General features: G+C 44.3%; 2 protein-coding genes and 1 pseudogene across 4 annotated transcripts; 2 read left to right on the top strand and 1 right to left on the bottom strand.

Moving 5' to 3' along the window:
• Positions 1-143: 143 nt before the first annotated feature.
• LOC123520119 lies at positions 144-4,849 on the top strand. Its single transcript, XM_045282049.1, has 5 exons — positions 144-503; positions 611-810; positions 949-1,918; positions 2,117-2,392; positions 4,169-4,849. Exons 1-5 carry the CDS (start codon positions 144-146, stop codon positions 4,847-4,849), a joined length of 2,487 nt encoding a protein of 828 aa, XP_045137984.1.
• Positions 4,850-11,223: 6,374 nt separating this feature from the next.
• Positions 11,224-13,452, top strand: LOC123520225. 3 transcript variants are annotated; one of them, XM_045282329.1, is made up of 2 exons: positions 11,224-11,294; positions 13,061-13,452. In XM_045282329.1, exons 1-2 carry the CDS (start codon positions 11,276-11,278, stop codon positions 13,420-13,422), a joined length of 381 nt encoding a protein of 126 aa, XP_045138264.1. In that variant the 5' UTR covers positions 11,224-11,275; the 3' UTR covers positions 13,423-13,452. The 3 variants fall into 3 exon arrangements, with proteins under 3 accessions (XP_045138264.1, XP_045138261.1, XP_045138263.1); XM_045282326.1 differs by lacking the exon at positions 11,224-11,294 and adding an exon at positions 11,471-11,524; XM_045282328.1 differs by lacking the exon at positions 11,224-11,294 and adding an exon at positions 11,475-11,524 and having other exon boundaries at positions 13,064-13,452.
• LOC123520117 lies at positions 13,311-14,877 on the bottom strand (annotated as a pseudogene).
• Positions 14,878-20,675: the final 5,798 nt, after the last annotated feature.

The following is a 20,675-nucleotide window of genomic DNA, read 5'->3' as shown; positions in this document are numbered from 1 at the left end:
GGGGACCTCAACCAACACTTGGTGATGAGAGCCTTCACAGACCTCACTGTAGTGCAGGGTCTCCACAACCATGTCAACTTCCCAACACACCAGCGTGGAGGCTCCTGGATCCTGTGCTCTCTGATCTGCCAGAGGCTTGTGTGATGTGCCGCCCACTGGACCGTGTGGGTAGCTCTGATCACTATGCAGTGTTGTCCTCCATCAATCTCTCCGCTGCTAGAGAGGAGGAACAACAGCGAGTCATCTGGTTATGGGAGCGTGCTGACTGGGAGGCTATGAAGCGGTCTCTGTCAGCGACTGATTGGCACACCGTACTGACCGGAGACCCACACCACGATACCATCGCCTTTACCACCGTCCTTCTCTCCCTACAACAACAATTTGTGCCACACAGGGTGTACACAACAAACCCTAAGGACCAACAATGGTTTGGCTACCAATGTAGAGTCGCTGCTGACAATAAATATAGAGCGTGGCAACACTACAAGCGACATCCCACGCAGGTCAATAAAGCCCGGCACAGAAGAGCGTGCAAGATAATGGTAAAGACAGCAAAGTGGGCCAAGGCCAGATGGGAGACGGATATCAAGAAAAACTCTCCTCTAACCAGGTTGATGCTAAGCAATGGTGGAACCTGGTGAAGGAGAGACAAGGCATCTCCCATCAAGTGCGAATCCCAGCCCTTACCAAACCTAACGGAGACCTGGCTGTCACCAGTCGTGAAAAGGCTGATCTCCTTGCCGCAGAGTTCAGCCGGAAAATGACAACTGGTGACCCCAACAGGCAGCCACCTGCCCTCCCCCCGTCTTGGTACCTCATCCCTTCAGAATGTTGTCATTACTGAAGATGATGTAGGAAGACTCCTGAGAGGAGTGAACACCAGGAAGGCACCAGGCCCTGACGGATTAAGCCCACATATACTTAAAAACTGTGCGACTGAACTAACAGCCCCCCCCTCGCACTCATCTTCCGGCAGTGCCTGCAGACCGGGGAGTGGCCATCACTTTGGAAGGAGGCGAGAATTACACCAGTGCACAAGAAGAGGTCAAGAGCAGAGCCAGGAAATTACCGACCCATCTCCCTCCTCTCAGTGGTGAGCAAGATCTTTGAGAGGATAATTGGTGAGCAGATCAACAAATACCTTGAGGAGAATCACCTTCTATCTCCGAAGCAATTTGGATTTAGAAAAGGCCGTTCAACCTCTGATCTCCTCCTCTTGCTCTCCAAATCCTGGCATGATGCCCTTGATGCCGGACGCCCCTCCCTGGTGATCGCCTTAGACATTGCCGGTGCTTTTGACTCTGTGTGGCATCATGCGCTGACTACTAAACTCCAGCAGCTGGGCATCACCGGGGACCTGCTACAACTGTTCACCAGCTACCTCACGGGACGGAGCCTCCGCGTAGTGGTGAACGGCAGCACCTCGTCCTCCTTTCCAGTGGAGGCTTCTGTACCCCAAGGTTCAGTACTCGGCCCAATACTATGGAACATATATTTCAACGATCTACTGCAGAGTTCTCCCGAAGCGGCTGCTTATGCAGATGACTGCACCCTCTCCTGGGCTTACGAGAGGGGAGAAGCCCAGAATGTGGTGCAGGCAGTCAATAGGCAGCTACAGGACATCCTGGCTTGGGGAGAAAGGTGGCAAGTCAAGTTTGCCCCTGAGAAAACCCAGGCCATGGTGATCACCCGCTCACAGGGAGAAGCAGACCAACTGCGTGGAAAGTTGCGTCTCGGGCCAGACACCATCCCTCTGCAGGACACCATTGAAATCCTTGGGGTGGAGGTGGATTCCAGGCTGCAGTTCGACCGTCACCTGGAGAAAGTGGCGCGGAACGCCTCCTCTAAGGTGAACCTACTGCGCCGGATGAAACACCTCCTCCATGCTGACGGCCTCCTCACACTCTACAAGGCCCAGGTAAGGCCTATAATGGAATACGCCCCTCTTACCTGGATGTCAAGTGCCCGCTGCCACCTCAGCCTACTAGATAAAGTACAGCGCCGGGCAGAGCGCTTGATTAGCGGCGCTACACATCATCAACAACACCAACCACACTGGCGGAGGAGGCAGCAACACCGACAGCCTCAACAAGAGCAACAGCAACAGCAAGAGCAGCGGCAGCAGGAGGAACAGCAGCGGCACGACCTGAGGGACAGCCTCGAGCACCGCAGGAGAGTTGCCGCCTTGACAGTGCTCCACAAGGCACAAGTGCAGCGCGTACCCCACCTGACGGACTTAGGGGCAACCTGGAGGAGACACGAGGTTGGCACGAGGACGGTGTCGGCCAATGACCTCCTCCTGGAAGTCCCGAGGTCCCATAGCTCTACTCACCAGCGTGCCTTTACATCAGCAGCGGTGGTGTGGTGGAACGAGCTCACTACAGATGTGGATGTGAGGGGCCTGTCCACACAGCAAATTAAGGTAGCAGCCCATAGGTGGCTGCGTCTACACCCTCCTTAATGTCAATTTTGTACATAATGCTTCGCCTAGGATGTACATAGTATTTTTAAGTATCAACTAATAATATCTGTTAAAATTAAGTTTAGTTATTACTACATTACAATTTGTTTATAATGTAAGTGTAAGGGCAGTAGCTTTAAGATAGCTCACCTACGGCAAGGATGAGCTTTAGCATAGGCACATTTAACTGTCCCATGTAATATATATATAACCACCTGTTTAAATAAAAAAAAAAAAAAAAAAGAGAGAGAGAGAGAGAGAGAGAGAGAGAGAGAGAGAGAGAGAGAGAGAGAGAGAGAGAGAGAGAGAGAGAGAGAGAGAGTATGTATGGCACAACGGATTACTAGAAAAGCTTCGTGCTAAAGGCATCCAGGGTGGCTTGCTACGACTCTTGGGAAATTACCTGCAGGACAGAAGCCTCAAGGTGGTTGTCAACGGGCAAACATCTGAGTCCCTGCCTGTGGAGGCATCAGTGCCACAGGGTTCAATTCTTGGCCCACTCCTGTGGAATATCTACGTGGATGATCTTCTCCAGCTACTGCCAGGAGTCATGGCCTATGCTGATGACTGCACCCTCTCCTATACCTATCCACGCCAGGACAGTGGGCGGGCTGCTGAGGCCATCAATCAGCAGCTACGAGTGATAGAGGAGTGGGGTGCTCGCTGGCAAGTGACATTCGCGCTGGAGAAGACACAGGCAATGGTTGTCTTTTGGCGCTGCTGCTCTCCCACTCCAAGATGACGTCAAGATACTTGGAGTGGAGGTGGATCGAGGGCTGAGGTTTGACAGCCATGTCAAAACCATTGCCAAGAAAGCCTCTCACAGGATCTCCGCTCTCAGAAGGATCGCCAGTTTCCTCGACAGGAAGGGGAGACTGCTGCTGTACAAGGCACAGGTGCGGCCCCACCTTGAGTACGCAGCTCTCTCCTGGATGTCCTGTGCTGCCACACACAGAAGGAGACTGGACAGCATCCAACGCCGCACCATACGGCTAGTAGATGCTGCAATACCACCTCACCCAGAGCCTGAGCGTCCTCTTGATTCACTGGAACACCGCAGAGATGTGGCGGCAATCGTAGTGTTCCATAAGGCACAGGTGCAAAGAGTGCCACATCTGGCAGGGCTGCGTCATCCTCTGAGAGTCACCGCACGGAGCACGAGAACGGTGCTCAATGGTGGTGACGCCGTAGAGGTGCCGCGATCCCACGGGTGTCAGCATCAACGCACCTTCGCAGGACGCGTCTCCAGGATGTGGAACTTGTTCACGGCCGCGGTGCCTCACGTCCAAGAGATGAACACACACAGTGTCAAACTGATGGCACATAAGTGGAGACAGACACTGCCAACTCCTCTGACACTCTTTGTGACGTGACACTCAGTGTAGTGCAGTGCGTGAATAGTGCTAGTGAAGTGAAAAGAATAGTGCTCCATTTACATGCTGACCATCTTGTATATTATCTATTTTTAAGTCTTGTAAATATTGTAGAGAAATAGATTGTAGTACCCTTAAAATAGGTAGCACATGACAGTGCGCCTTTGGGTACATGTTCTTCTGTATAAATTATGTTTAAATAAAAAAAAAAAAAAAAAAAGGAAGAGAGAGAGAGAGAGAGAAGCAGGCCAGAGTGGTGCCTGTACACAAGAAGGGTAGCAGGGCGGATCCTAAGAACTACAGGCCCATCTCTCTCCTCTCCGTGGTGGGGAAGACGCTGGAAGTCCTCATCACGAGAAAAGTCACCGCCTTCCTCAACGCCCACCACCTCCTTAACTCAAAGCAGTTTGGGTTCAGGCAGGGTAAGTCGGCAGCCGACCTGCTTCTCCTAAACTCTACGGAGTGGAGCACCGCGATAGACAGTGGGAAAGAGGTGTTCGTCGTTGCCCTGGATATCGCCGGTGCTTTAGACAGTGTGTGGTTCAAGGGAGTGGCAGCCAAACTGAGGAGCCTTGGAGTGTGTGGAGGACTGCTGCACCTCCTGGAGGACTACCTTCATGGCAGAACCCTGCACACTGTTGTTGATGGCCACTCGTCCTCCCAACACCATATCAAAGCCAGCGTCCCTCAGGGCAGTGTCCTCGGGCCTCTGTTGTGGTGTGTATATTTCAATGACATACTGCAACTAGTCCCCGAGGCCAAAGCGTATGCAGACGACTGCACCCTCACCTTCATCAGCGACAGGAACCACCGGCAGAACACGGTGGACAGAATCAACACTGTCCTGCAAGTTATTGCATCCTGGAGCTGCCGCTGGCAAATAACCCTCGCCCTGAGAAAACTCAAGTCCTGCACATCTCCAGGCGGCGAGAAGACGCCCATCCCCCAGCCTTCTTTCTTGAAGGCAAAAGGCTGCCTCTCCAGCAGTCTATCTCCATCCTGGGGGTGGAAGTAGACGCAGGCCTAACTTTCACCACCCACGTGAGGAGGGTTGCCAGGGATGCGGCGTGGAGGCTGAGCTGTGTCCGACGCGTTGGGAAGTTGCTCGACGGTCCGGGGATAGCGTCCCTCTACAGGGCCCAGGTCAGGCCCGTCATGGAGTATGCTCCCCTCACCTGGTCCTCCTGCCCACCCTCCTATCTTGCCGGGCTTGACAGGATCCAGGCAAGAGCGCAGAGATGATGGTGCAAATGAGGAACCAGGACCAGCAGCTCAGCTTTCAACCTCTACAGCAGCGGCGAGACGTGGCGGGCCTGTGCGTCATGTACAAGGCCCTCAGGCAACAGACTCCACATCTGGCACCACTACGCCTGCCACCCCCCATCCATACCCACACATGACACTCGAACCGCCGGCCTAATAGACCACCACCTCACTGTGACTGTGCCCTTTGCGAGGACCGAGAGTCACCTCCGTTCCTTCCTCCCTCATTACAGCCGCATGTGGAACCGGCTGGTGCAAGACACAAACATACACCACTCTACATGCCTCCAGGCGTACAAAAGAGGCGTGAACGAGTGGCTAAAGTGCTAGTGTGACACCAATAAATGCTGTGATAGTGTGTAACTATATACTATTATTCAATTATCAATTTATGACTCACTTCTGTAAATATTGTGTATTTCTTTTTGTTGCCAAGATAGGCCTGAACTATACCATAGTCTCAGACCTCTGGTATGAACAACACATATAACCTAGTTTAAATAGAACAAAAAAAAAAGAGAGAGAGAGAGAGCGTCCCCTTGATTCACTGGAACACCGCAGAGACGTGGCGGCGATCGTAGTGTTCCATAAGGCACAGGTGCAAAGAGTGCCACATCTGGCAGGGCTGCGTCATCCTCTAAGAGTCACCGCACGGAGCACGAGAACGGTGCTCAATGGTGGTGACGCCGTAGAGGTGCCGCGATCCCACGGGTGTCAGCATCAACGCACCTTCGCAGGACGCGTCTCCAGGATGTGGAACTTGTTCACGGCCGCGGTGCCTCACGTCCAGGAGATGAACACTCACAGTGTCAAACTGATGGCACATAAGTGGAGACAGACACTGCCAACTCCTCTGACACTCTTTGTGACGTGACACTCAGTGTAGTGCAGTGCGTGAATAGTGCTAGTGAAGTGAAACGAATAGTGCTCCATTTACATGCTGACCATCTTGTATATTATCTATTTTTAAGTCTTGTAAATATTGTAGAGAAATAGATTGTAGTACCCTTAGAATAGGTAGCACACGACAGTGCGCCTTTGGGTACATGTTCTTTTGTATAAAGTTATGTTTAAATAAAAAAAAAAAAGAGAGAGAGAGAGAGAGGGAGGAGAGGAGAGGAGAGAAGAAAAGAGAAGAGGAGAGGAGAGAAGAGAAGAGAGCTGCTTCCCAACATGCAGGTCTGCTGGGTGCCGCACTCAGTCCATAAAACAAAGGCATCAGATCAGCCTTGGTTTGGTGCTGCTTGCGTTGCCGCGTCAAATATCAAATACAAAGCCTGGTGTGCTCTCAAGAGGCACCCGACAGCCAGAAACAGGCTGAGGCACCGAGCGGCAACAGGGCATATGAATGCCACGCAAGCATGGGCTATAGAGCAGTGGAGGGTGAACCTGAAAAACAAACTAAGGGGAGGCCAGGTTGGCTGCAAGCAGTGGTGGAGCCTTGTCAAAGACAAGCAGGGTGAGTCGCGGGGCACCTCCGTCCCTGCACTCCACCAGGCAGACGGCAGCTTCGCCCACATTGCAAGTGACAAGGCAGACCTCCTGGCCAAGCACTTCGCTGAAAATATGTGCATCCCCGACCCCGAAAGACCCTCTCCGCTGCTGCCTCAAATAGTGATGAAAGAGACACTAGTGAAAATGATAAGTGAAGTGGAAGTGCGAGCGATTCTCGAAAGTTTGGACGAGAACAAAGCTGTGGGGCCTCAGGACATCAGCCCGCGCGTTCTACGCCAGTGTGCTGCTGAGCTGGCACGGCCCCTCACTTCCCTCTTCAATCACTGCCTCGCCACCTCCACATGGCCTGAAATGTAGAAAGGAAGCAGTGTGGTGCCTCTTCACAAGAACTCCAAGGCAGAGGCAAAAAATTACAGACCCTTGCTGCTTGTCCTTGCTGCCTGTGCTGAGCAAAGTGCTGGAAACAATTGTGGCCTCACGAGTGACGCAGCATCTCAAGCGCCACCACCTGCTGAGCAACAGGCAGTTTTGGTTCAGGCAAGGGAGGTCGGCGGCAGACCTGCACCTGCTCCTCTCCACGAAGTGGAGTGAGGCCCTGGACCGAGGCAAGGCCACAGCAGTAGTAGCTCTTGATATCGAAGCTGCGTTTGACAGAATTTGGCATGCAGCGCTCATCACCAAGCTCCGCGCTGTAGGCGTGGACGGAGCACTCCTCCAGCTCCTAGAAAATTACTTGAGAGCCAGGCACCTCAAAGTAATTATCAATGGGCGGGAATCAAAACCACAGCCCATAAGGGCAGGCGTTCCTCAAGGGAGCTGCCACGGCACTTTACTGTGGAATGTGTATATCAATGATCTGCTACACCTCGTTCAAAGTTAATGTAATAGAAAATCGCTGCTCAGACATTGTACCATTTGTAATCCAATTTGAAGCTTTAAGTGAATCAACAGCAGCAGAAGCTAATTCAGCAGAGCGAGGAAGAGCTCTTAAGCAACTGAGGACACCAAAATTGTTAGTCATTGTATCTGCTCCGTCAAAGACCCACTGGAATGAATCTGGCTGTTGGGGCATACCAAATGCTTGTAAGAAATTTGCTCTGAAAGCGTTATAATCATAATTCAGGGTTTTAGGATTGAAAGCAGAAGCCGACATTAAATCAGCAGCAATAGATCCTGGCTGTAACTGAGAACGCACAAAAGAAATTTTATCAACACCTGAAGTGATGTTAGAGTTGCGAATACTGTCTTCACATTGTTGCAAGAATTGTAAAGGAGAATACTGAGAGATGTCATCACCACCAAACTTCTGGATTGAAGAATCATGGTGTAAGAGTTTAAAAGTTGGAGCAAGCACAGGGCTTTGAAACAATGTAGAAGGAACAGGAGGGGCATTAGCAGTAGTAGTAGATGTAGTAAGGGTAGAAGTAGTAGTAGTAGTTGTAGTAAGAGTAGTAGTCATAGTAGTGACAGTAGCAACTGTGGTAGTAGTAGTAGTGTTATTATCATGAGAAGACATGGTGCAAAAATAAAGCTTACCACAGCGTAGTAACATAAAAAATAAAATAAGTAAAAACAGCAATAAAGTAAGGTGTTATAGTTACACTCTGAAGCAAAATGGAAGTGACTACGTCCAGGGCTCACTCAAAAACACACATTTGGGCAGTACATCTCGTAGCACCAAGTGGAGTAACAGGGCACAGCACAGTCAAGCTAGGACGGGCAACAATATTAGTTTTTCATAATACACCAGGCATTGCAATTGGTATCAAAAGTATACGGAAGTACTGCTGAGAAAACTTCATGCAGTGATTTCAATACTGAATAGAAAAAAATTAGAGATGGTACAATTATAAAAATAAATATAACACTTGGGACAAGATGCAAATCAAGCATGAGATACTCAAAAATAATTCACTAGAGTGGTTATACTGAAAAACACTCAATAAGTATTCAATGGAACACAATGACATACATTACCATACACCATACACTGGCTGGAGTATCAGCAGCAATGAAAACACATCAGACAGATATTTCATAATCAGATGCAGTAGTTGTCTCAGTCTGCGATGAAAATCCAGGCTTGAACATACAAAAATATAATGAAAATCACACAAACATTAAAAAAAAAAAAAAATCAACAGGGGAAAAAAATTAACAGGAAAATAATTATAGGTACAGTGTAAGAAAAATAATACTAAAAATAAAATAACTAGCCAACAGCATGGGCAGATTGAAAGTACAGAGAGAAAACAATGAAGTATAAGCAGAAAGCAATAGAAGAAAGCAAGAAACAAATAAGAAACAGAAAAATTTCAAGGTCACTCAAGGAGACTAATAAAATAACAATGCACAAAAAACACTGTTGCACTTGTAAATAACACTGTAGCACTAGCAAATTAAAGAAAATGCATCACATAATTGAGCTTATGAGGCTGCAAGGGCAATATAATAAAAAAGCTGGCCTACACACAGGAAAAACATATGGTACTAGGCTACAAACAAACATTTAAAGCATCCGCGGCTGTGACAGCCAATCTGAGACAAGGGCAAGGTGCCATAACGAATCACCAAAGAGCCCGGGAAAATATCAAGATGGCGGCCAGACAGGAGCCAATCAGAGCACAAGATACAGGTAGCAGCGTCCCACAACCAATGGGAAAAGCTGAAACATTCAAACATTAAGAGACAGGAAGACGCTAGAATTAATGGCGCCAAGGCGAGAAAAAGCAGATTAAAATGCAATAAACACCACAAGATAAACTCACTGACTTACCCTGAAGGAACTAACCCACCGTATCTGTGTAGAAGGGAGCGTCAGATGAGGTATGGAGTAGCTGAGAAGCATAAGATGGCGCCAGGACAGACTTTGGCGGGAAAACACACTGTAATCGCCTAAAAAAAAAACTCACAGCAAGCACAAAAGTATATGTTATACTTATACAAAAGACGGCAGAAGCGGAGGGGCTGACAGGTGGCGACTTGAAGTGCGTGTGTCGGCTTGCTATACGTGGCGATTTGATACGCAGCAAGGTGCACGTGGCTTCACATGAATACTTAAGAGCACAGCAGTCTATCAGGCAGGCAGCAAGAGGAAGCTGCAGGCAAAAACTTGCGAACGAAGCTGTAGGTAGGAAGATCCAAGCATCGAGAAGCCCACGTGAGACAGCAGGCAGTGGCAGGCCAAATACAGCAGGGAGAGCTGCAAGAGACTGCAGACAGCAAGAAACAGCTGACATTCCCGTAGCTGTAGGAAGATCCAAATATTGACAAGCCTACGTAAAACAGCAGGCACAACAACGGGTAAGACAAGGCAGGAGCGGCCATCTTGTCTCCTCCACACCACGGCGCCGTGTCACTGAGTCACTCGCATATCACTGGCCTTCACCGCTGCTACCAATTATGTGGTAGTTGTCGTAAAACAGGGGTAGCATGGAGACACTGAGTCCATTATGAAAGTGTATTTACGGTAGCACAATACACAACCAGTGTAAACTGAGCAAAACGAGAGGCAGGAGCGAGCGTGTTGCCCTGAGGCGGCGGTGAGCGAGAACTGATGGGAAGGACGTGACGTCAGACAGAAAGGGAGTATGGGAAAAACAAAGGACATGCTAACATATTTTATTAACAAAATATATTTCTTATAAGGGCAACAAAGTTGACACACGACCGCGGTAAACTCTCTCTCTCAGTCACTCTGTTTTTCATTAACTTTCTCTGTATCACCGTCAGTGCTTCTTCCTTGTTTGGCGTAAGTCTTTTCGTGTAACAGGGCTACGTCTGAGTGGAATGGTAGCCAGAAGAAATCTGCTCTCCTAACTGAACAGTTTGTACTGTCGCACCCTATAGTGTCGTTATCATTAACACAGTAATGACGTGGACCGAAAGTAACGATCCAATCATGGAGCTTCCTAACTATGATGTACATTACCACCTACCAATGGGATGTTAAGGCCTAGTGAGCTGAATCAGCGGTAAGCTTTATCGGTGTGAAATAAACCAGACGGTTTTCTTACGACGGGACGTTAAGGCTAGCAGGTGACGAAAATTCCGAGACAGTGACCTTTGATCCTTATTCACGGCTATACATGCCTTCACGCTTGGTTATACAACTAGTTTAGGTCTACCTCTATATATTTTTAAAATGCCTATTACAATTATTATCATTATTATTGTTAATATACTTAATTCATTATACTCATTATTACTAATAATAATTATAATAAAAATAATTGTTTACCTTCACACTTCAATTCCTGGCTGATTTCACCCTACAGCCTATCCACCCCATTCCTGGTGGTGCTTATTCCATTTATTTCATATACGCTCTCATAAACTTTGGCTATCAGGAGCTCAACATCCATCCTGCTCTACCTGCTCGGGTTGAGCAGGTAAGAATGATCCAAGGAAACCGGAAAGCGGTTGAAGCAGGTTGCCACCTGCTTTCTCTGTGCACGCCTAGTCTACACTTGTTTATATGGTTTAATTCTTAGCGCGGGTCGGTGCCGGTTGCCAGCGCGGGCAAATCTGCTTTCTCTTAAGCCAGAAACACAGAGTATGTTGATTATTGGCGGAAAAATAACTCAACGTCACGTACCACACGACACGGAGTATGTAGCACCATGCGTCGCATTGCCTTGCCTAAACACACACACACACACACCGCCGTCGCTGAGAGAGGACGGCTCGTCTCGGGCTGCGGACGGAAAGAAGGAAAATACCTATGGTGATACAGGGCCCGGGTAACTCTAAGTTAGTGTCCTGTTAATATCCTACTGTCGCTTAGTGTTCAAAGTGAGGGATATGGAGAGCGATCCCTGAGAGGAGAGTGTGGGCGGTGATTGTTTTGGCCGTAATCAGCTGATGATAACAAAAATGGCGTCTAGACAAGCTAGAGACTTTGAAGGTTTTATTACTATGCCAAAAGGACTGGAGAAACTAGATATGGATGCAAGAATCCAGGCACTGGAAAGTAAGTTTCTAAACATTTTGTCAGTAGAAGAAAAACTGGATAGAGTTCTAGCCGAGAATGATTCGTTCAAAAAAGAGATCTATTTGTTAACGTTAGCGAATAAAGAGCTTTTGAAGGAAAAAGTAGAGATGGAGAAAGAAAACCAACAACTAAGGAAACAATGTGGAGAGATGAAGGTTAAACTCATGGAAATGAGATAAAAATATACAAAGGGGACTTGAGGAAGGAGAAATGCCTTAATCTAATTGATACCAGGATGAAAGAAGTGAACCTTGAACATCAGGAGGTACAAAGGTCCTTTAGGGAGATAGTGAAAAAGCAGGAAGAGAAAAATAATGGGATTACGCAGAGGGAAATGGTAAAGGCACTAAAGGAAAATGAGTATGTGGTGAGAGATATTGCTGAAAAGAAAAAATGTGTGATCATAATAGGATTGCGGGAGGAAACTAACAGGAACTGGCAGGACAGGAAACATAAGGAAAATGACAGGATTAAGTCTTTACTGAACAAGATCTCTGTGGAAGAAGAGGACCTATATGCTGAGGTACAAGAAAGTGTGAGATTGGGAGCTTTTGAGGAAAGCAAGAATAGACCATTAAAATTGAAATTAAAGTCTCAGGTGGCAGTGGAGGCCTTGTTGAGGAGGGCTTGGAAACTTAAGGACTCTGAGGAAACCAAAACAATTTACATAAGAAGAAATATGTCACAAGATGAGCGAATGAAAATGAAGGAGCTTGTAACTGAAGTGAAGGAGAGGAATGACGAAAGAACAGAGGCGGAAAAGACCAAGTTTTTTTGGAGGATGAGAAATGGGAGGCTAAAGAAGTGGTGGATAAAACAGACGGAATAGGCATTACATGGAAGAATGAGACTAGGAATGGAATAAAAGTGACTTACACGAACATAGATGGATTTCTGTCTAAGAGGCTAGAATGTATGGATTACCTAAGAAATAACGAACCGGACATAATGTGTGTAGTGGAAAGAAAGCTAAGGCCCGAAATAAAGCTAGACTGGTTTGTTGTAAAACACTACAAAGTATGGAGAAATGATAGAAAAAATAAAGTGCAGTTTATTCTGAGAAAATTTTCCATACACATATGCATTTTGAGGCTTTCTCTAACTGGTGTGAAATTTGAATGTAGCGGGTTGACAGATACGATGGCTTCAAGCAAGTGTTTGTATTTTGTCATCGGTCAGGCAAGATGTCACGCAACCAGTCATTTATTCTATTTATTTTTTTAATACTAACATAAGCTACATAGCTTTATTTGTACACACCATGAAACAGGAAGGCTTTTCCATTCTGCATGCTTGCAGGCCCAATTTAAGACATCTACTGTAGTCGACAATCTTCGTATAATTTTACTAAAACATTTCAGTGTAACATATTTAGATGCAAATTATCAGCAGTGCAAGCTAAGTTTTTGAGCCCAGGTTTTCATAGAAACCAAAAAAAATTTCAATCAGCTACGTTAAAATTTCACAATTACCTATTACTTTCTTCATCAGTTAATTTTTTCCTTCTGTTGGCAGCAGTCTCCCATTCTCCAACAAATTCTGAAGTGGTGACCATAACTGTCAATGAAGAGGCAGTTGAGGTGCCAAATGTCACCACTCCAGCTGCTGAACCCATCCCTAAACAAGCAGGAAGTATGGACCCAGTAACCTCCAGGGGCAAGTGGAGTACAAGAAAACTGCTATACGACCATGATTGGATTGAAGACACAGATATGAAACTTGGTGAAATGTCCAAATATAGACATGAACATTTTTTGCAAAAGAGGGAGAAACTTTTAGACCTGCAAATAAAACATATGGAGACACAACTGGAAGAAGCTACAATCCGTAGAGAAATTGTCAGGAAAGAATTGGAGAAAATCAGCAAGCAAGCATAGATGTAAAACAATAAAGCAACTTAGTAGCAATTTCCCTCTTTTATTGAAACCATTAAAAAAAGAAATTGTATATAAACTAATCTTAATACAGACTTATTTAATCCTAATATTACAAAGTCCAAAAACTTAGTCCAGACTAATAGAGCTTACAATAACTTATAAACTGACTCTATACACCTCTATCTTAAAAATAATCCCTGATCACCTGCTGACATTTCCACCTGCCTTGCTCATTTCTTTGTCTTGGTTGCAGCTGGTCATTTTGGAGGTTAATGTCATCAATGATGACTTCCCTTCCATCTTGTGGTAAAACAAGTCTGAACAGCAATATTATGTAATACTGTAGCTGCAACTATAAAGGCTGTAGTTTTTTCTAGATTTGTCCTAATTTTTTTTCCTAAATAAGCAAATCTCCTCTTTAAAACACCAAAAGCTCTTTCAATTGTGTTCCTAGTAAGGACATGACTGCTATAGTAGGCTATTTCATGAACATTATGTGGAAATGCCACTGGTGTCAACAGATATGTTTTTAGTGAATAACCTGCATCTCCAAGTAAGTGATACCTTGAATTTAAATTCACTTCTAAATCGGCACAGAGCCTACGGTTTTAAAAAATACGGTTGTCGTGGACACTGCCAGGACATCGAGCTACTACATTATGGAAACAGAGGTCTGGACCACACACAGCTTGAACATTCACTGAAAAGAAACCTTTCCAGCACCTAAACACCTCTGGATTTTCCACCGATGGTCTTTGTATGGCAATGTGTGTGCAGTCAATTGCTCCAATAACTCCTGGCATTCCAGCAATGTCATGGAAGGCTTCAACAGTTCGTTGCAGGTAATTTCCCAAAGGTTGCTGTATGTAACGCCTGCTTAAACTAGCAACTGCCATGGACACAACCTTCAAGCACTGGCTGACTGTTGTTTGTGACAAGTCATAGCAATCACTTACAGTCAGCTGATGATTTTCAAAAACACGTGGAAAAAAAAAAAAAAAAAAGGCCAATTTGCTGTTTCACCCGACCATGGAATCTCTGATGTGAATCACGTTTTTCTGGTGAGAAATGTAGTGAATTGATTGATGGTATATATATACTATATGCAGCAAAAGGATATTTTTCAAGTTATGACTGTTTTTTCAACTCCATATAATGCCTACCACTCATTCCCAACGATCTTGGGGGGCCAGTGAGAAATCGGGGATTTTTGGGTTCCCGAACATTAAATCAAGTAATTTGCATTGCAAACCAACAAAATCACATAAGAAAAAATTTGAAAATACTTTGATGGCGGCGGCGGCTGGATGTAGCGGCAGCAAGCATTGCTTTGTTTGTTTAGTAGTGTTGCCAACATTACATTTCCATCTATCGGACTATCCACTATGCGGCAGTACCACATCCCAGAAGTCTTACTAACCAAACCCCACTTAATAACATCCTACCCAGAGGCATTGCGCCCCTCCCACAGATCCCGTAACAAAATAGTTACTACCCAAACCCAACATAATAGCCTTCTACTTCTAGCCCATGGGGGCTGCACCCCCCACCATACCCCTCCAAAGGGTACTAACAAAACTTCCCTTTAATGCTTGTCAGACAACCGTTGGTTGGGTGAAACTAAATAATGTCAGGTGCAGCCCTCCTTCTCCATGTAAATTATTGTTCGGTTTAATTAAAAACTCTTGTGGGGTGTCTGGGGAATTCACCCCTCCCCACCCCATCCCTGGTTTGTTTATTATGTTGGGTTTGCAAGTGCGAGGGAGACTTTCTTGCGAAGTGTCTTGGGATGTCAAGAAACTTGCACTGACATTTGCCTGTGCACCACACAGTGCGAAAACGACAAGGACTCGGTTAATGAAAACCTTGATTTAGATGATACTGATAGCGAGAGTGAGGACTGATATAATGGATATGACTGATTTCATCATGAGTGGCATTTGCAAAGTATGCGCAAAGTTATATGCTATATATAATAAGTTTTATGGCAGCGGCATTTCTATACCCCCTGGGGGCCCTAGGTAAGAAGGGCTATGGGGGCTCCCGGCCCGGAATGATGATGAATGAAGTTCAAGACAATGGATCAGTAAATATATATTTTATTAAAGAATGAACATATAAAATATATGATAAATAACATAAATAACATAAACTCGATGCAAACTTTACACACAATATATGAATGACACAAAAACAAGCATAACCAAAATGTACAACATTCTAAATATGCTAAAATGCAACTGTTAAAAAAAAAAGCAAGAAATTGAAGCAGAAAAGAAGAACTGAAACACCTTGGTCTTATATCCATTATCCAATTGTAGTGCATTTTTTTCTTCTAAGCTAAAAATACAACTGAACTAAAAATAAAAAAAAGACAAGGAATTGAAGTGGAAAGGAAGAACTGCAACACCTTGGTCTTATATCAGTAGTCCACTTGTAGTGCATTTTTTTTCTTCTAAGCGAAAATGCAACTATAAAAATATATCAATATATCAATATCAGCCGTCCCTCGGGGCCCCCACAAACTCGGGGTTCTAGGCAACTGCCTATGCTGCCTACCCCATTCTGTCGCCTCTGTTTAATGGATGTTTCAATATCCTGATTATATGTAGATTATACATTTGTGTGTTGAGAGTAATTATTGCAATTTTACAGTGAAACAGGCAAAAACAAACCATGGTTGCAGTAAATGTATGTGCAATATGTTTGACATGTATTTCCGTATCCTTATTACAAGTTGGTCTAGAGAAGAAATATATTTTCATTTTATAGTTGTAGGTTTATCACTAAAAAGGTATTTTCTCTAAAAATCTTTGTTCATGTTAAATTGAAATAAATGCAGTTAACTTCTTGGATTTCTCATCCCTTAATTGTATATTTAGCGTAAAAGCAATACATTACACTGCTTACCTTCAAAGATATTAGTAAATTTAGTTCTTAAACATTAGTCATTTTGATATTCAAAGACTCCATCAAAATTCCACCATAGAAACCCCAAATAAAATGGCACCATTGGTTTTTGTGTTCAGTACATACTAACTATTAAAAAAAAAAAACTTTTGTAAATCTTCTAAAAAAAATAACGAAAATAAGGAAGGAACTGGACTAGACACCATGTGCTAGCATTTACCGCAACAGGACTATGAAAATGCTGTCGCATAATGCAATATCGCAGGAAAAGAGTGATCGCGTGATATGGGCTTGCAACAATAAAACACAAGCAACTCAGTAAATACATAACAATTGGGCTTTCAGATTTTAATACAGGTGTGTATTTACCTATTTGTATTTACCTATTTGTGTATTACAGGGCCCGAGCTAAGCTCTCTGTGACCTGTCACCTTGTCCATTTCTGTCATATCTCTCTTTCATCTGATTGACACACACCGCGTCAACGACATCACTGCTCAGTTTATTCCACTTATCGATGCTACGATGCGGGAAACTGTATTTTCTCACGTCATTTAGACAGATGTCCTTTATTAGCTTTTTTCCATGTCCTCGGAGATGATTACTTGTGGTCACCTTTATCAACTCTCCATCCAGTATGTCAATCTTGTTCACCAATTTATACATAGTTATCATGTCTCCTCTTGTTCTTCTCTCTTCTAATGTGGTCAGCCCCAGCTTCCTCAGTCTTTCCTCATAGTCTAACTCCCTGAGTCCTGGTACCATCCTTGTTGCAAGCCTCTGTACCCTTTCCACATTCTTCACATTTTTCTTTATATGCGATTACCAGACACATGCTGCATATTCTAACTGGGGTCTTATTAAGGTACATAATATATTCTTCATCATTCCTTCATCTAGGTAGTGGAATGCAAGGCCAATATTTTGAAGCATGATGTATGTTTTCCAAAAATCTTGTTAATGTGTTTCTCCGGTGACAAGGTATTTTGCACAGTTACTCCTAAGTCTTTCTCCTCATTGGTCTCTTTAATTTTCTTATCACCCAGCCTGTAATCCCTGTTTGGTCTGTATCTACTTCTTCCCATTTTCATAACATGGGTCTTGTCTATATTAAATTCCATCTGCCACTCTTTACTCCACTCATATATTTTATCAAGATCTTCCTGTAACTTGTTACAATCTTCCACAATCTTTACTCTCCTCATAATTTTAGTATCGTCCGCAAACATGTTCATGTAACTGTCAATTCCTACTGGCATATCATTAACATAAATCAAAAACATGATGGGACCAAGCACTGACCCTTGTGGAACTCCACTGGTTACCTTCTTTCACTCGGACTTCCTTCCTCTCACCACTGTTCTCATTTCTCTTCCCATTAAGTAATTTTCCATCCATTTTGCTAGTTTATCATTTACTCCTCCAATCATCTTTAGTTTCCACATCAGTCTATTGTGTGGTACTTTACCAAAGGCCTTTCTCAAGTCCAGGCAGATGGCATCCACCCATCCCTCTCTATGTTGTAGCATGTCAGTCACTCTTGAATAAAAACATAATAAATTGGATACACACGATCTTCCTTTTCTGAAACCAAACTGCCTTTCACTCAGAATGTTTTCACTTTCTAGATACTCACTCCACTTAGCTTTAATTACTTCTTCACATACCTTGCACAATATACTAGTCAACGATAGTGGTCTATAATTTAGCGGTTCTGTTCTACTACCATTCTTATATATAGGCACAATGTCAGCTCTTTTCCACTCTTTCGGGACTAATCCTGTTCGTATGGAGGTTTCCACAATATCAAATACGGGGTTCAACAATTGATCCTTACATTCATTTAGCAACCTCCTAGATATGCCATCAGGCCCCATTGATTTATTAATATCCAGATTGCTTATAATTTTCCTTACATCTTCCTTAGTAACCATGATGTCCTGCATTTGCTTTATTTCCATAGGCCTTCCTCCCATAAAATGCTCCTCCTTTGTAAACACTTTGCAAAAGTTGTCATTCAAAATTTCAGCTATATCTCCAGCATCTTCATATACTTCTTCCCCGTGTTTCACTGTTTCACTGTTTGATCTGCTGCAGTCTCTGACGAGACAGCCAGACGTTACCCTACGGAACGAGCTCAGAGCTCCTTATTTGCGATCTTCGGATAGGCCTGAGACCAGGCACACACCACACACCGGGACAACAAGGTCACAACTCTTCGATTTACATCTCGTACCTACTCACTGCTAGGTGAACAGGGGCTACACGTGAAAGGAGACACACCCAAATATCTCCACCCGGCCGAGGAATCAAACTCCGGTCCTCTGGCTTGTGAAGCCAGAGCTCTAACCACTGAGCTACCGGTGTGTGTGTGTGTGTGTGTGTGTGTGTGTGTGTGTGTGTGTGTGTGTGTGTGTGTGTGTGTGTGTGTGTGTTTACCTATTTGTATTTACCTATTTGTGTATTACAGGGCCCGAGCTAAGCTCTCTGTGTCCTGTCTCCTTGTCTACTCCTGTTATATCTCTCTTTCATCTGATTGACACACACCACGTCCACGACATCACTGCTCAGTTTATTCCACTTATCAATACTACGATGCGGGAAACTGTACTTTCTCACGTCATTTAGGGAGGCGGTGGCATAGTGGATAAGGTGGTGAGCGTGGGATCAGGCAGACGTCCACTGATTCAATCCCACCGCGTACAGCCTTAAAACACTTTCCCATTTATCGAGTGGTTTAAAGTTACCTACATGTCACCATGATACCCAGGTTTTAGGTGGTTACACTCAAGATGAGCTTGGGTGGTGATATGGGCCCTAATATGGGTACCACTATAAATAAAATTGCCTGCGCCACTAATCAAGCTGAACAGCTTCCCATACACTCTTCAAGTATGCTTACAGGTGCTATAGGCCTTACCGTATTTAAACATGTCTTTTATTAGTTTTTTTCCATGTCCTCGGAGATGATTACTTGTGGTCACCTTTATCAATTCTCTGTCCAATATGTCAATCTTGTTCACCAATTTATACATAGTTATCATGTCTCCTCTTGTTCTTCTCTCTTCTAATGTGGTCAGCCACAGCTCCCTCAGTCTTTCCTCATAGTCTAACTCCTTGAATCCTGGTACCATCCTTGTTGGCACTGTACCCTTTCCACCTTCTTCACATTTTTCATGTGTGGTGACCAGACGCAAGCTGCATATTCTAACTGGGGTCTTATTAAAGTGCATAGTATCTTCATCATTCCTTCATCTAGGTAGTGGAATGCAAGACCAATATTTTGAAGCATATTATATGTTTTCCAAAATATCTTGTTTATGTGTTTCTCCAGTGACAGAGTGTTTTGCACGTTACTCCTAAGTCTTTCTCCTCATTGGTCTCTTCAGTTTTCTCATCTCCCAGCCTGTAATCCCTGTTTGGTCTGTATCTACTTCTTCCCATTTTCATAACATGGCTCTTGTTTATATTAAATTCCATCTGCCACTCTTTACTCCACTCATATATTTTATCAAGATCTTCCTGTAACTTGTTACAATCTTCCACATTCTTTACTCTCCTCATAATTTTAGTATCATCCGCAAACATATTCATGTAACTGTCAATTCCTACTGGCATATCATTAACATAAATCAAAAACATGATGGGACCAAGCACTGACTCTTGTGGAACTCCACTGGTTACCTTTTTCCACTCTGACTTCCTTCCTTTCTCCACTGTTCGCATTTCTCTTCCCACTAAGTAATTTTCCATCCATTTTGCTAGTTTATCATTTACTCCTTCAATTTTCTTTAGTTTTCACATCAGTCTATTGTGCTGCACTTTATCAAAGGCCTTTCTCAAGTCCAGGTAAATAGCATCCACCCATCCCCCTCTATGTTGTAGTATGTCAGTCACTCTTGAATAAAAACATAATAAATTGGATACGCACGATCTTCCTTTTGTGAAACCAAACTGCCTTTCACTCAGAATGTTTTCACTTTCTAGATACTCACTCCACTTTGCTTTAATTATTTCTTCACATACCTTGAACAATATACTAGTCAACGATACTGGTCTGTAACTTAATGGTTCCATTCTACTTCCATTCTTATATATAGGCACAAGGTCAGCTCTTTTCCACTCTTTTAGGACTATTTCTGTTCGTATGGAGGTTTCCACAATATCAAATATGGGGTTCAACAATTGATATTTACATTCTTTCAGCAAGCTCCCAGATATGCCATCAGGCCCCATTGATTTATTAATATCCAAGTTACTTATAATTTTCCTTATATCTTCTTTAGTATCTATGATGTCGTGCATTTGCTTTATTTCCGTAGGCCTTTCTCCTGTAAAATGCT

This window comes from Portunus trituberculatus, chromosome 46 (genome assembly GCF_017591435.1).
Source record: "Portunus trituberculatus isolate SZX2019 chromosome 46, ASM1759143v1, whole genome shotgun sequence".
In the NCBI taxonomy this organism is placed as follows: domain Eukaryota; kingdom Metazoa; phylum Arthropoda; class Malacostraca; order Decapoda; family Portunidae; genus Portunus; species Portunus trituberculatus.
The sequence above is the reverse complement of the archived record's forward strand: the minus strand, read 5'-3'. Positions and strand labels throughout refer to the sequence as shown.